This window comes from Pleurodeles waltl, chromosome 10, assembly GCF_031143425.1.
Source record: "Pleurodeles waltl isolate 20211129_DDA chromosome 10, aPleWal1.hap1.20221129, whole genome shotgun sequence".
In the NCBI taxonomy this organism is placed as follows: domain Eukaryota; kingdom Metazoa; phylum Chordata; class Amphibia; order Caudata; family Salamandridae; genus Pleurodeles; species Pleurodeles waltl.
Genome location: NC_090449.1, coordinates 926595498 through 926613100, shown reverse-complemented (window position 1 = coordinate 926613100; position 17603 = coordinate 926595498). Strand labels below are relative to the sequence as shown.

Here is a 17603-nt window from a genome sequence, read left to right as displayed (position 1 = left end):
CCTCACTCATTTTCTAGGGAATATCTGATTTGTCTATTCAGAATCATAGTACAATCACGCCTCAAGCAAAGATTCTGATAATGCTTAGTATTTTCAGACAAACTCTTTCCTTTAGGCAGACCTTTTGTTTCTCCTTGCCAGACCCATGTTTGATAGCTACATGGCAAGAGCTCCTTCTTCTGTTGTTACTTTCCTAGCTAGTTTGAGAGGGCTGTAGTCCAGCAGCTTCTTGCAATGTAATCCTAAGAATTGACCATACATATGCAGACACATGCATACATCTACAATGGTAAAACTGTTGTTCAAGTGATACATTACACAGGAGATACCGTTTAGTTTCCCTTACATGGGATTTATTGATGATGATGTAGAGCACTATATCATTTTCATTTTGAATTTAAAAGTTCTGCCATATTTTCAAGCATATATTAAAGTTTTGGAAATTACTTCCCAGGTGACATATGATATAAAAATGGAGATGGACAACTACTTTGGCTGCTGTATCCTGTTCCATTAATAATTGTCCTTTATAGATCCTAAATCAGGAAGGAGACCAGAAATATGGCAGTTTGTAGAAAACTGCAAAATGTGTACTTGTCTACGAGTAATCAATGAACTTGTTAGTCATTAGTATAATAACTATTGGGCTGAAAAACAGTTTGATAAATGATTTCCTTTCCCCCTACATGTTCCTTTGTTACTAAATAGTTTTGCACTTGGGTCTAGATATCTATTGCCAATTCATAAGGGTAGTAAGCCCTAAAATGTACTTGGGTGTGAGTTGGAAGCATATGTAGGTATTGTCCTGTGAAGCATGTAGACAAATGTGGTGTTGTCTCTGACTCCTCGACTTCTATATGAGGGGTCCTGCAGGTAGAAAGTGTAGTGCAGTTTCCTGGATAAATGAATACAATAATTCATGTTATAGAGTAATATTACTGGCTCATCCTTTAGCAATTAAGCCAAAAAACATATGAAAAAGTCTTTATTTTGTTGGTAATACCCAGGTGGTTTTACTAATATGCCTACTAGCATGTGCATGAATGAATTTTCCTATTATTCCTATTCTCTTCTAGATGCTTTCCAAATCAATTGAACAGCTCAGACAGCCAGGCAACCATTTGGAAGAAGCTGAGGAAGAGCTCCATGGAGATCATCCAATGCAGGAGGACAGGACACCCTCTAGTGCAAGCAACATTAGAAGCAACACCAGAAGTTGTGTGGATGGTAGACATGGGACTCAGCTGGGTTCAGTGAAGGTGAAAGATGAGCCGCCGGACAGCGATGAAGAAATTCAACCCCAGCAAATGGAATCTGGGGAACAGGCAGCTTTTATGCAACAGGTAATAGGCACAGATTTAGCTCCTGGTTTTGTAATTAAAGTTATTATCTGAAAATGAAAGTGCTTTACCATTAAGCATTGAAAGGAATACCCCTGTATCTGCTGAATAAAGAATGTCTGCCAATATTGATTTAGAATTTTAAAGCAGGTGATAACTATTGCCCTTGGAGGCCTTTAATGGACAAAACAACTCTTATCTTTGTGCAGTAATTGGAAATGGTCCTCTGTTGGTGAGCTTCTACCATGCAAGCAAAATAGCTTGTACCTGCACAACACAATTAACACCAATTGGTTGCTGTAAAATGGAACTGAGTCATGAAAGTGATTCAGGGAAAATGGTGCCTGGCCATGGTTTGTCCAGCACTGATAACAAAGCATTTCTTAATATTGTGTTAGCTCTTCGTGTGTGTTGACATGTCCTCTTGACCAGTTGTAAATATCGTATAACACTGTCATCTTTGACTGTGAATGTGATTGGCAATTGCTTTGCGTGAATTTATTCTAGTTATGTTTGAATCGCAATAGCTAGATGTAACTTAATTTTGTCATGTATTGTGACATCATGGCCCGGTTTATTTATATTTTAGCCTCTTTCTTTATTCGAAATTTGAAACACAGCAAATACCTTTCCCAAAAGTGACATGTTCCCTAAATTTTCCTCATGCTGCTAGGATGTTTTTATTCATTTTTTATAAATGGTTTGAGGCAAGAAATATAAAAAAAATTACAAAAAGCATTCAAGCCAAATCAGACTTTTGCACTACATGATAACCTCTACTGAATGTTTCACATATTCAGACATACGCATACCAGAGATAACAAGGGCAACAATTCGAAGTTCCTTTTTTGGGTAGTTTGGGTTTTCTGTTTACAGTAGATTGTTTACTGCAAGACCAGTAATTTGTAGTTAGTTGCAATGACTGAATTTTAATACAAATTTTAGTTACAGAGTGAGTGAAAAGTTTGAAAGCATGCTTATGACGCAAGCACTATTAAAAAAGTGCATAATTGTTCTCTTCATATTTATTTTTTAATGGATACATATCTTGTATACTGTTGTTACTAAACATGGCTGGCAATATGCCTAGTCTGAAAAATAATTTCTGTGAGTGGCCCGCAATTCATAGCTATTGCCAAATACATTTTGGAACCACAGTCATCCTTTCAAATAGTTTTAAAAGTAAAGTAAGTGCCACAGAATCAGAAAATTGCAGACTTTGCAGGTGTGAGGCTTACCTTGAAATGCTAATAGCAATTGTGTATGCTGGCCCAATTGTTGGGAAACAATTTATGACGTACTATTTTAGAGACATGCAGATTGCTTTTAAGTCGAGCGACTGACGAGACATTCAGGTTACATTTTGATTTCAAATGCTATGATTAATAATGATAGAAACCATTTTCAGTACCTTTATTTGAATCATTGAGCATTTTCTATTTATTGGAAAGTTAAGGGAAGTCTTAGGATATCAGGTGGTTTTCTAGGATTTTAAAAATTGTCACACATACAAGGAATGAACAGTCCTGTAAGATATACATTCAAAATATACTTTAGAGGTTTATGTGTGTTGAAAGGCACCATATATCTATACAAATCTCTGCCAAGAAATGTGATTTATACATACTGACAGTAAATGTCTTCTGGCAACAGCAAGTGCAAATGACTAAGCTCAAAGCAGTGTAGAGGGAAGGTAGGGGTGCTATTCTGCTTGCCCTTTATAGCGGACCCTGTTAGTGAGGAGAAACAAATATTGAGGAAATTGGAAAGTAAGTTTTTCATTGAAATAGCCCCTTCATCTTCTTTTTTGTATTGCTTGGTTACAGGTTTTAATTTGTAACACAAGCAAGTAATTCCCACAGTTAATCCCCCTCAAACTAGAGTAATAAGAAATTGACCTTGAACTCGTGCCAAGTTTTTTCACCATCTGAAACGTTTATGAATTCCAAAGCCATGGCACTTTATGATACAATTACTCATTTTAAGAAAGAGGCAGCTAGATGGCCAAATGTAGAAGCAGTTTGAAAGTATGTTATCAACATGTGCTATTTATGTTTTATGTTATATTTAAAGCCTTTCTTATGTAATGTCTAGCTGCAAAAGATACATTGTCCTTTTTTGTGAAGTCCCTGGCCCTATCCAAAACCATGAACGAGTGCATTCAAAACTGTGTATATTTTGCTGTAGCTGTCTCAAAAAGACCGACACATAACATTCTTGACCATCTCTATTTGATGACCACCAAAATTCTGATTTTGTTTAATTAGCATGCGATCATTAGTACATATTCCTCTTACACGTGACAAAAAGGAAACACCCACAACTCTTTAAACATCTCACTCAAATGAAAAGTGTCAAAAATAGATGAGTTGTACAAGGAAGTCATAATGCGAATTCTTGAGCATATTGGACTTTGTGCAAACATAGGTCTCTCTGTCTCGGAAAAAGGGATAGTGCATCTTTTAAAATACTTTCAATTGAAAAGGAGCATCATTTTGCAACATATGTTTTGAAAGGAAGCTCGAGAAGATGAAGACTTTTTTTGATATTGTATAGGCATTTTTGAAAAATGCTGTCAATGGATAACCAGTTCCACCAATTTTGTGCCCTCTGAACACAATCAAGAAACTACCTGAAATTTATACAGGAGAACACTGGGGATAATGACCATTTTCCAACTGCCAAATGTCTGTTAGCCTATAATTTAATGTATTTATTTTAATTTACACCTTTGAAGGTGAGTGTCTTGTTTTATGTTGTAAATAAATTATGTTTGTATGTTCACTTATTTGCCTTCTGCTATAAGTGTATTCCTTTCTGAAATAAAGTTTTATTTTTAAAATTACCCCTTTTTATACTTTGGACTTTATGTAAGGTTTTTGATTTTTTTTTTATGTCTGCCTAAATGTGCATTCTTAATTCTGTATCATCAATTCAGGCTCTGCTTTTACAATCTGACATTTTTAGAACCATACGTATCGCAAGCACAGGCTGAGCTTTAAGTTGAAACCTACCTTTAGCCATATACAAACCTCACACCTTGTCAACATCTAGGTACATGCTTATTTCTCATATGTTGCAGCTGTTTTGTGTACAGTTAAAGCTTGTGTTCTCAGCAGCTGTATACAAGAATATTGTGGCACACTACATCCTTGACAAAATATTGGGAGACAAAATATCAGAAGTGCATAGAGGGAAGTATAGATTTACTATTTTAACTCCATATTTATGTATGTTGAAGATATGTATATCTTCAAAATACACATATGTGGAATTAGGTATAGAAAATCTTTACATACTTACCTTCTAATATTTTGCCCCTCAATATTCTGTCTACAATATGAATGTGCCATGATAGTCTATAGTTAAAATTCAGGATCCATACCTTCTCAGCTACATTAGTATACTCAAAATGATCATTCCACACATCTAGACAAAACTTATATTGCATGTAAAGGGTAATAGCTGTATTTTAAGTAAAACATCTTAGTTACAATGACATCATGGCTGACAACACATTCTGCAAATGTACAGTACTGCATAATTTCTTATTTTACTATTTTCATTACTTCTGATTAAAAATACCCCAACACATTACAGTGTTTACAGTATTACATAGTTAATATTTTCAGAAATAGACGTATGAAAAAGGAAATCCACAAACCCAATCCTTTATTTAGCGCATTCAATTTTTAACCTAAACAAATTACAATGCTTACTTAAGAATGACTAAAATGTCTAGCCCATTTTAATAATAAAGTTAAGATGTCCTAACAAGTTGGAGGGGAAACAAAGTGATAGGTAGCCAATATGTATGCCCAATTATAACACACAATCCTGTTAAAATAGCTTGACGCTTTCTAAGACCATTTTTACATGTAGCATCTTAGGAATTATTTTGGAATATTGTCATAATCTGACCATCTTTTCTCAGTTGTGGCTAAATGGGGCATTTTCTATATCCTGTTGCTGAAAATAGTTTTATTACATTTATTTTTATATTTCTTATTTTCAGAAATGTGTTTTCCTACAATATTTGCTTTTCTAAAGTTCCGTCAATCTTTAAGAATTATTATTGAGTTTAATTGTTCTACGGAGCATCTGTGAGAGTCCAGTGCCAGCCTCATGAATTGTGTCTTCCAGTTGAACCTTGTAAAATAATGCCATCATGTATGGGTGATTGGCAACAGCATTGTTGCTTTTTCAACATATATCTTGAATATTTTTTGCTTAGCCACTCTGGATTTTTTTTTTGTAAGTTTTACAAGAATCTGACTTTCTCACAGCCTTGTCTAGTTCTATCTTTCGAGAATCCACAAGAATGCGATGCCAGTGTGCCACAATATCTTTCCAACCTAACGTCTTATTTCAAGCTCTATACCATTGCTTTGAAACATTTACTGTTAGATGCAAATGGTGTACACTTAGTGATGAAGTTCCACATTCATGCTAAAAAAGGGCTATCGTCGTCCTGATGTCAATGTAGAAACATGCCCGGGCAAATGTTATGTTTGTGGGGTTCCAGAGTTCAGCATTTCAAACCTGTAATCCTACACTTGCTTCTGGGAACCATGAAGCACACATGCAAAGGTGACTGTATTGATATTAAAGAGCCTGGTCTTCTGCGCCACGTTCGGAATAATGCATTTGGCATTTGATGCAAGGCAATCTGGTGCATCTTCTCTCTATCTTGCACAGTCCAGGGGTTTTGCATTGTTGGGATATGGCTGGTTCATTCATCTGGGCCCTATTTCAAGACCAAATGGAAATTGCTATCACCTGAAATATTGTGACTACTGTGGAATCTTGTAGAGTTAGAGCAAGTTGTAAATAGATTTCAGTAGTTCCTAGAAAACTTAATTTAGCCATGGTAGAAAAATAATTTCAACATTTGGTGCTACACATTTGACTTCTGACTTCCGATGTGTCCTCAAATGTCATCATATCAAGCTGGACATCATAAAATCCCACCTTATCCTGACACAGTACACCAAATGTTAGCCCATTAAATTCCAGGATACATCACATATTACCACACCACAATCTACCAGGTTCAGTTCAGAATTCCGAGGGCTCTGTTTTGTGTAAATTAAAATTCATCCAGATTATAATAATTTGAAAACTTTCTGTTTCAGCTACTTTTCATAGGTACACAAGTAACACTGCATTTTATCTACTGGATTGTGACATAAGCCTGCAATTCATGAGTGGTTGGGTTACCTTCTTGAGGCTAATACCATCCCTAACACTTTTGAAGGCTAGAGCATGGTTTAAATTCCTAATTTTTGAAGGTTTGGCACTGAATGTTTTTTTTTTTCTGCATAAACTGTTACAATAAACTTTTTGACTTTGAGAACATAGAAAGCAATGGTAATTTGTATGTTATTTTCCAAACATTGTCACCAAAAAATCAATCTTCAATGAGTTTGCTGAACCATTCATATATCATATTAAAGAGGACACAGTGATAAATGTCACAGAAAAACAAAGGGCCAGATTTACAATGCCCTAGTGCCTCTTTGTGCCACACTAGCGTAATTTTTTTTAGGCTAATGTGGCTGAAGGAGGTAATTATCGACACGCCATATTTATAAAGTGGCGCAATTCATACATTGTGCCACTTTGCGACCCTTTGCACTATATTATGCTTAAGTCAGGCATAATATATGCAAGGGGGAGTTTCAGGCATTAGCAGGCCCGCAAAAATGGTGCAGTGAAATCTACAAGATTTCACTGCTCCATTTTTGGCATCGTTCGTAACTCTTGCTCAAAGCAGGCAATAAAGTGACGCACCCATTGTCATCAAAGGGCCTCCTTGCACTTTGCTGCACTCGCGCCAACATTTTTGACTCTAGTGCAGCAAAGTGCCTCAATAATGTCAAACATTTTGAAGTTATTGGCCTAACGTGCACCATGGTGCGTCGTATAGTAAATACGGCACACCCATAATGTCATTAGGTGGGGCAGAAGCGAAGCGAGAAAAATGGTGCATCAGTACTGATGCACCAGTTTCTTGTAAATATGCCCCAAAGTGTTTAGTTATTTATTGTGTCCGAATACTAAGGCTCTGAGTAAATCCACAACCTGATTCACAGAAGCTGCTGTGGAGAAAATGTTCTCACTAAGTCCACCCACAAACCTGAAAATGCAGCAGTAAGGTAGACTGCATCAATTCCAAGGTTTAGTTTTGGCCAGGATTTATTGTTTTTTTTCAGGGGATGGAGGCGGTTTTGCAATGCACTCCAGTGAATCTCACAGACATCTACGTTTGTGCGTATTTTCATACATATTGCAGGAACTTTTCTACCCTGGACATGCAAGTAGATTTACATCCTTGAAGACAGAAATATGTGCACCGTTCACTTTCAAGGGACAGAAAGGACATGGAACACCTCTGTTTTTAAAGGTTTGTAGAAGAAGGTGTTTGCACAATTTATAGAATTACAGGTGTTGCTTAATCATCTGTGGTCACACACCACTCTCCAGCATGTTGTATGAGGTAAGCAGTCACTTATATCTTCGGCCTAGATTGAATAGGCATCAATTCCCAGTAAATATCTAATTGTTCTTTATGGCATGTGATATTCCCCAGTCAGTATTTATTTTTTGATGTGCTGCCACTCTCCACTTTGGAAACAGTAGAGTCAACCCTGTATATGTCCTCACTCTAGGGGACGGTAGCTTTCATGAAGCCCATTAAGGTTACAAATAGAGCTGTCAGGACTATAAGCCCCATAATTTCAGTGAGCCTGTACTATCTTTGCCCAGAAGCTGGCAACCATCTGGCAGTGCTACTCCAAATGCAGGAACCCAGCTTCTTAAGGCCCTGTCTATATAGTTAGTTAGGATTACAGAATGTTGTATTTGGAACTTTACATACATCAGTTAAAGTTTGTTGTTAGGGGAGAGAGCAACTAAATATCCACTGTTCAGCAGTAAAATGTCCATCTATGTAGGTTTGCCATTTTGCCTTAGCCTAAGGGATGCATATTGGGTCTTCTTTTTGCAAAGCCAAGTATACCTGGGACACTAATTTTCTGGAGGAAGCTGAGTCTATCAGTGTAGCCAATGTGGAGGGTAGGAAACATGTCATTAGTGGCTCTACATGTTTTGCAGAACTGAAAAAATAACAGTATGTCTAATTGGATGTGGTCCACCCTGGATCGTATAACTATCAGCCAGAATTTTGCAATATTTGTTGCAGAACTGACCAGTAGAACATAACCTCAAGGGGAATGCCCACTGGGCAGTGAGATTATAGTCTGGATGATCTCTTCTGTGGGGATCGGCATGTCTAGGAGCTGGAGATGCCCACCCCAAGCCAGGCAAGCCCTATTGTGCAGAGGGATACATTGATGTCAGCTGAAAGTGTTATGGTGTGACAGGGCACTGACATCTTAAGTCACCAGCAAGTAGTCAATCCTGGGCCAGGAGTTTGTGTGCAGTAGTAATCCATGTGCCTTCTAGACACCCACAATGTCTGGTATGGCTGAAATCGACCATAACAGCATCAGTCATGACTGTTTACAGATGGGAGGCTGCCTTGGAGTGAGGATGGCTTGTTGTACCTCACAAATCTAATCATGGATTTATAACTACATTTACATCACTTCCCCTCAGATAATTGCTGGTGGACTGATCTGCATGCCTTTGATCCATATCTACAGGAAACAATCTGGACTGTCGATGTTAGGCCCATAAGTGCACACTGTAACAACATTTTCCCCATTAAGGTGACAAAGAATGATATTCCTTCCCACCGCTTCCTGAATGGTTAAACCTCAGGGGGACACCTTTTCAAATCACAATCTATACTCCTCATGCACATGAGGAGTATGATGTCTCAGTTACTATATCTACGCAGATGGTTCTGAGTCTGGACAAATTGTGGCCAGTAAGGTGTCGCTTGTAGCATGGCAATGTTGTTACCATCTCTATTAAGATACACCAGTACCTGCAGGGCTTTACGTGGTTCATTCATGCCCCTCACATTCCGTGTCAGGAGGTATTGTATAGAAGCTGCTGATGATAGGAAAACAACAAAGAAATTAAGAGAATCCAACCCCCTCCCCAACAAACATACCCAAAATATATCTCCGTACATATGAACTGAGGATCTCTTCACTATGCCAATAAATCAACTAGCATATAATAAGCAAGTATTATATAAAACAATAATAAAGAACATCAACGTATTTCACGAGTAACCAGATTACATAGTCAACTCCTGCTCAGTTAAGGATCAAGTGTCTGTGTGTATTAGGACGCCAGCAAGCAAACAAGGAATCTGTTGTATTACTTGTTACCAGCATTTTCTTAATGTGTAAAACTATGTTTCATCACATGAGCGCAGGGCTCGGAGTGGCGGTTTTCTGAATGTGGTCTATAAGGTGAGTGGTTTAAAAAACAGGTACTTGCTAGTTCAAAAGACGCCAAGGAAGAGGTTCAGGCACTATAGCACTACACTGTTATACGTTATGGAAAAATAATGATTGCTTGTTTCAGTGGAATAGAGCAGACTGCATAGCAGGTGATTAATCGTTTTCGCTTAAGGAGGCATGATCCTCTATAGAGCCCCTCTCTTTTCAGATTGATTGATTAACAAGGTTCTTGTGGTAAAATTTTGTTGCCTTTTTGGGATTTGTTAACACATGTTGTATACCTTTAATTGTGATCTAAAACTTACTGCAGTACAGTAATGCATACTTAATTCCTGGCTTTTGTAGATTTCTTTTAATCTGCAGGAATTCCCACATCACAGCTTAATCCGCAGCTGTGACGTCTGGGTATATATAGATGCTTTTACCTGTATGTGTAAGGGCCTGTGGCGCCATAGCCATGTTCAAGATCATGTCCTGATCTTTGAAACTCACCAAACAAGCTCTGAGGGGGTGAGTTGACACACCAGGAGGAGCGCCCAGTGATCTGTACACGGATTCCACCAAAAATATGGAAATAAAGGTAGCGTCCTTGAATAGGCTTTTAAGTATCTCTTCCACACATCTTTCAATTCTGGTCATTGCTGTTGACTCCAAGATGTCCAGTCTGCATCTTATTGCAGTGGAAGCTGGCCATCTTAGCTTGAATAATTTCCTGTAGTTTTTCTGTTTGTTGCTGTTTTTCAATTTCTCAGTTTGCATCGTCCTCTATGTCTGAGACTCAGCTCTATGTGATCTTTACGGCTTTCAAGTTGCCAGTCTGTGCTTCACATCAATATGTAGCATACATAGATCTTGTTTCTCTGGCACATTTTGATTTGACTCAGAACAGGCACCCTCCATGGGGATACTGTGTCAAGTGGGCCTAGAAGAGCATCTGTTTTGAAGGGGGGCCTGGACTATCTGAGGTGTTGTTTATCCATGTTATGGAACTCAGTAATCCCTGGAGAGATTCTGTCCAAGGCGATTATGAGTCAAGGGCTGAGGTGCAGCTCTACACATTCATCTTCTCCAAAACTACTTGTCACTTGCTGTTTCTTTCTCATGGCCTAGTGTCTATGAACTATCTGGGCAGAGATTTCTCAGTTCAGCACGCAGTACACAGCACTATCTTTATGTGGTACAATTCAGGGTATAGGTACATAAGTCAGGTGAGCCCGGGCTATCAAAGGCTTTTTGCCTTGGGCTAGTGCGGGCCCATCTCACCCCACCAATGGATTGATAAAGAATAACGGCCACAAGCAGACTCACTGCAGTTGCACACAATGGTGTCTCCCGCTTCCAGGCAAAGTGGCCCCTTAAGGCAGTGCGCTCTCACTGCAGGAGCAGAGTGGCAGATGCCCCCATCCTTCAGCAATGCATTGCAGATGCCTGGGAGCTCTGTGCCTCGTCCCACTGGCTCCTGTCCTCCAGAGCTGTCTAGTCAACACACCAAGGTTATGCCTCTCTCATCTCAATCAGAAGGAAACTGCAGGCCCAGACTGTTACCTCCAAAGAAAGAGGTGAGCTTCCTGGCTCATTCTTGTCATGTCAACCATAAGAAGCAGTTACCCAGACATCCAAGTCAGTAAATTGTTATTAATTGATATACAGGAGTGACCTGGTTATTTGAAACAAGACCAGGTGGCTGATACAGAGTTTGGCAGAGAAGGTACTACATTGGCATGAAAACTGAGTACCCTTCCAACCAAGTCCAATGTCTGCCTGCCCTGTTGAGACACAGGCATACCTTAAGTATGTCGACAATGGAGTCTACCCTGGCTCTGTCTCTGACAAACGTCTCAGATGGCCTGAATTAGCACGTCTTATTTAGAGTAGAGGATGTTATGTGGTTTTATTTCCAACTGACATTGCCAGGTAAAACCTGGAGTGGAGGGACAGTAAGTAAAAAAACACAGTGATCCACACACCTTGGGAAAAAACTCCCATGATGTGAGGGGGCATTATTATTACACTTTTTAATTACTAACTTCCACTTTGAGGCATTTCAACAAAAAAAAAGTAAAACTTTGTATACGTTTTATGGAGGGTCGTTATGTTTGACAGAGCCATTTGCCAAACCTTTACAACAGTGACAGGAACTGACATGATGACCATTGAACCTGGACTGCAGATCAGAAGCTTTTTTTGGTTTGTCTTAATTCAGGTTTCATGCAAGGTGTTAACCAAGTGTAATATAAAGTAAATACAGGTAGAATAAGATAAAAACAATTTATACTTTATGCATATATTGAAATGTTATATTGAAATTACACGTTTGCAATCATTCATGACCAACAGATAAAGTTTGTCAGCCTGTGGATGAGACTTTACAAACATCTCATTCATGATGTACTGCAGATATGATGGAAAACCTGGGAATATTAAAATCATTTTTGATCTTTTGATAGTGCTCAATTCTTTTACTGATTGATGTAATGGCTGCTCATAAGAGTAGACCAATATCTACTATCACATTTACCTGCAGACACAGAATGGGCAAAACCCTTTGGTACCTCGACTTCCTTTTCTACCAAGCTAGTATTGATAGCAGGTCAACTGCAAAATGCCCCAGGCTTTGAAATATATTGCAAGGTGTATTCAGAGGGAACTGCTAAATGAGTGCTGTCACCACGCACATGGGATAGTGGTATAAACATGACACATCTTTCTGCATACCAACAAAATTCACATCAGCAAGGTGCCCCATGGTGATGTGTGATACCTTCAGATAATCCTGGCTTTTTACTCAACTGCACTTTACTGCTGGGATTTTTGAGCCCATAGTTACAATGTTAACAATATTTCAAGTTCTAGAACGCAATGTGATGTCTTTAGAAAGGTCAGGAATGACTTAACGTGAGACATTTGCTATGGGGATACTTAGCAGCTATGAATGTTCACACAACAGCAACACCACCCTCACAGAGCAGACATGCAGTGGTGAGCATGCTTAAATCTTCAAGCTTCAGGTACATTGGAATACAGGGCTACAAATTAATCTGGTGTCATTCAAAACTGTAAAGGTTTCAAAATGTACTATGCTGTTGGCAGGGTTGACCACCACTACAATGTCATAATGTTCAGTAAAGAATAGGTGAATGACCATCAACTGTGTTGAGGAATATTTTCTATTTCAAACATTTGAAAATAGCACTCTTACTTTTTTAATTCAATAATAGTCCTGTAAACTGGTGCTGGGCAAATATTTACTTACCCTGGAGTAATTGGAATCATTTTGGTAATTGTGCATGAGTCTTGTGATGAAAAATTAACAAAAATTCTGTTATTTTGCCTGTTCTTGTAATTTTGCAATTTTTTAAGGGAACAATGCCTTCCAAAGAGTACAGGAACAGAGTGGAGGCATTTGCTATTCGTGTTCTGTTGCATTTAGCACTATTTTCATAGAGCAAAATTCACGCAGGGTCCATTTTGGATTAAAGGGTGCATTGTGTGCAGAGAAAATAGTGATAAAAGCAGATTTACACTCCTCGCATAATTCTGTGTAATCTCACATAACTTTGATGTAATTTCACGTAATTATAATCCAGGAAAGTACACGAGTTACCCCCACCCCTGCTGTAAACCAGACTCCTGACATAGTGAGTATGAATGGTAATGAGATGTGACAGAGGATAATAAGATGTGAGAGTGGAATACACAGAAGTTCTATACTTAAAACAGTTTAATTTAAATCCAGTGCAGTCTGTTGATGGACTATTGTGTTCTGAAGTTGTATATTAGTCATGGTGCTATACTGGTAAAATTATATTTTTTGGAGAATAGACACATTTGTGGTTGTCTGGTGGCTGGAGTTCATCCTGACTTATGCAGATCAGCATTGGCTCTTATTCGCTAGTTGTCAAAATAAAGAGGATGCTGTCCACATAGCATAGGTACCTTAATAGTCTGCAGTATCAGGTGAAGAGGAAATACTGTCTGGTTGTACAATGAATAGGTGTGTGCGTACTCTGAAGTGGAGAATGCTCCCATTGCCATACCCATTTGTAGGAAGTATTTATTATTCCTATGTGAATATTATATTATTAGCCCTCTATGAATATTATGCACCTAACTGTAGAGTCAATGAGGAGATTCTAGAGTCTTTAAGTGTTTAATAGGTCTTCAGTCTAACAATGTGTGATATACTGCTGCACAGCGACTCCACATCTATGTACTTGGTTCCCTGTGGGTGAGTGCTGATAGCATCCAATTTTTGTTACAGATCAGTGGTGTCAGAGATGTAACTGGACGTCCTTATTACAAATGGTTTCAACGTGTTTTTAAACCAGTCAGAGATTTCACAGACAGTGTGTCTGAATCAGAGATGATTGAGGAACCAGGATGTCCTTATTTGTGTAGTTTGGGGATGAAGTAGAACCTGCTCTGAGATCTCTAGTGCTAGGTTTTGAATGGATTACCTGGTTTCATGTGGGAGCATTTTTATCATCCCATTTGTAATAAACAAAATTGAATATCTCTTTAGTGTAATACTTCATATTAAAATGTTAACTACATATGCTCTGAATACTCACTAGTATTCATTATTGAACTGCTGCCACAATATATGCAAGTTTTATTGTGCGCTATAGTTGTTGTTCAGAGATTTTTAGGCCTTACTCTCAATCAACGTAAAGTCACATAATAGTTTATTTTTTGTGCAGGAAAGTAGATATTCATGTGTTTAATTCACTGGAAGTATTCATCAGGTTCTAGGCAACATCTTATTTTTGGGATCCAGTATGAGTTACTTTGTTGCCTGTATCAGAGACACTTACATTTCCAGGGCTGGTTAATATGCCCATTCTTTTGTTTGCTTTATTATGAAAGAATGGCTTCAGTTACAGTCAAAATCATTGCAAAGTTCCATTTGATGAAGGGTTTACACATGCCAACCTTTTTTTTGTTTTCTTTAAACTCCATGTTCAAATCTTTAAGGGTGTTGCTGTGTTTTTTCTTTCATCTTTCTGTCAGTCTGTCACATTTATTCTTACAAGTTCTTGTTGTTCTTCCCAAATATCTATCTATGCACATTCCTTCAAGTCCTTAGATTACTTTTTCTGTTTCACACTTGCTGCAAAGGAAATGTATCTGGCAAGTTATGCCCTTGTTCGCAGTAGGTTTTTTAACTTCGTTTGGAATGGGGGCATTGTGGTACCTCAAATAGTTTCATTCCTGCAGGTACTGTATGATCCAAGCATTATCCAAGATCGTGACCAACAGATTACTTAATCAAAATGGGAATAAGGCTCAACTAACATATTACGTAAATTATAAAATATTTTTTTATTTGGATTAAATATGTTATCCTTTGTTTGACTCCCCAATTATTTACATCTTGCATGTTCTGATTATAAAGTTCAATTGAAAGTATTTGCACTCAGCACATAAATGTACTATTGAGAGCTCAAAAGTGACACATTTTTTTTTGTTGAGGGCATAACTTCCATGGATATTTCATCGATTTTCTTTTTCAGTGACATGGCTATCCACATTAGTGCGGGACCAGAAATCTACAACCTCCACCTGTCCAGACAGAATGTGAGCCCTGAATGGACAATCCCAGCAAATTCTGCAGCAAACGTTTACTGTGTATCCTAGATTATTACCATTGAAGCAGCAACCTTTTTCACAGTATCATCATTGAATCAGTGAAGAAACACATCTCACCACTTACCTGCTGGTTCACTTGTTTTAAGCAGGTGTCTGTCTCATTAATGTTCCTGGCAGGAAACTGTGCATTGTCAAAACAGACATGATTCTGCATCCTTTCTTTTGCCTTCAACCACAGACTTACAGATAGAAGACAAAAGTACTTGGTAGGTTTTTGAAAGAGAGACCAGAACACAACATACAATGGCACCAGTGTAATTCTGGGTAGTGGAACCCCACATCGACTACCACTGAGACCCTACCACCAAATGGAGCTGAACTCTTATGTGACAATTTATAGATAGAACCTATTGCCACCCAATGGCAACGCTGAAGCTGAAATGTTTGTTGGAGAGAAATGTTTCTATATGTCTTTTAATATAATTTCCTTTCCTCAACCTCTGATTATGTGACATGAATGAATGTGGTTGTTTAAATCTCTTATGAGCTAATGTAAAAATTTTAGGCCACAAAATATCTACTATTGTGTGACAATGAACTTCCAGTCATGGGTTACTGACAAAGGAGGCCCGAATGAAGCCTCTAACAAGATTTGATTGTGTGATGAAATCTGAAGGATATTGTATGTATGTTTAAAATGACTCTTAACTATTTTTTCTCACCACTGTGTCTCTAAATAAATTTTCTGCTTTAAATTACTTTATTCGATTGATAATTCATGTCGCGACAGTAAGAATACATGCTTTCACAAATCACAAGACCCCATAGCAAATCTTTGGACCTGCTTGTTTGTTTCAGTAGTTTATTTGCATTCAAAAGTACATATGTGTTCAGATATGAATGGAATTCTATATTCTAATTTAAGTGAGAGCTAAGAGGTGCAGGTATGTGATCACTCACGCTCATGAGAAAAATTGTGTTCTCTGCCATGAGATTATGGAAGGTTTCTGTTCCAGAATACCTCATGGTTTTTGGTATTTCTGCCTCCGCTGGAATCTGAGTGGAGGTTTGCTTAGTGTGGGTTTATTGGGGGTTTTGAGTTCTAAAAACATATTACAAAATTGTGTTTTATTTCTACTGATGATATAAGTTGTTTCCTTTTGTTCTGCACATGCCCTGGACACATGACTGAAAGGAACATCATAGGTTACCCGTTCAAGATGGACTACCTACCTGCATAGCTATGTATTATCTGGATATGCTTAGGTCATCACTCAAAGGCAATTGGAATTTACATTGCTATATTTTCACACCTGGAATTACTAATCCTGCAAGGATCAATAATTTTGGGATGTGAAATGAGCACACTATATTTTTTTTTCAACCACGTAATTGGGAATTTAAAATCGGGTTGGCGTATCAATTTGCTTATTGAATTCCTAAATTCAAGCCATTTTGTTAGCGATATGTACCGGCAGGTTTGACATTGCGAATGGGTCACAGGAAACATCAGGGGTAATTTCACTTGTATTAATACCCCATGCAAAATTACTGCATTATTTAGACTTTCTGATTTTGGTAGAAACAAATATTTTCCTCTACATTGGGCAATCCAGTAACTCATAATTGAAGTCTTAGAGGTTTATAGCCATGTGGATTTATTCTTTCATAGAATTCACAAAGGTTTTCTAGGTTACACCTGGACGTCTGCAATAGTTTGAGGATTCCAAATGCACTCCTGAAAGCACATGAGCAGACTTAAAATACATTTATTTGGTCATATGAACAACAATTTTTTTCACCACAGTTGAACATTTTTTCTTGTACAGTGCTCCTTTCCCCTACAACCTCACCAATGTTTGTGTGCTCCATTCCCACCCTGGAAAAGAATTTACTCCTCCCTTTCTCAGGAGTAGATTTTCAAATATTCCTAAGATTGGAAAGTGGTCACTGACGAGTTTGTGAATTCCCACAATTGTCCACATTTGTGGGTGTGCACAAATCAAAGGACAATCCATCCCAGGAGTGAATGCTTTCTGTCACTATGAGCATATATTAACCCACACAAAAATCTTTACATGAGTAAATCCTTTTAAAGTCTAAGACCAAATTCTGTGAATTCCAAAAGTGGCTTTGCATATGTAATAAAAGCTATTTGTGTGTGTAAGCCAAACTTATACACCCAAATGCATCTGTGAATTACATCCAAAGTATCTGTGGAAATCTGTAAATTATGCCTAAAGTATGTAGAGAAGTAGTTCACCATTTGTAAACACTTGTTTAAACAGTCTCA

At 38.0% G+C, this 17603-nt stretch overlaps 1 protein-coding gene across 6 annotated transcripts in view; it reads left to right on the top strand.

Annotated features, from left to right (window-relative positions):
• The window catches only part of LOC138262030 (histone deacetylase 9-like), a 285528-nt gene extending 269463 nt beyond the window's left edge, over positions 1-16065 (top strand). For 3 of the 6 annotated variants that reach the window (XM_069211699.1, XM_069211696.1, XM_069211697.1), the window contains 2 exons: positions 1077-1343; positions 15235-16065. In XM_069211699.1, coding sequence (XP_069067800.1) covers positions 1077-1343; positions 15235-15237 — 270 coding nt within the window. In that variant the 3' untranslated portion in view covers positions 15238-16065. Of the gene's footprint in view, positions 1-1076; positions 4186-15234 lie in introns of those variants that run through there. The other 3 variants (XM_069211698.1, XM_069211694.1, XM_069211695.1) reach the window with 1 other exon arrangement.
• The last annotated feature ends 1538 nt before the right edge of the window (positions 16066-17603 follow it).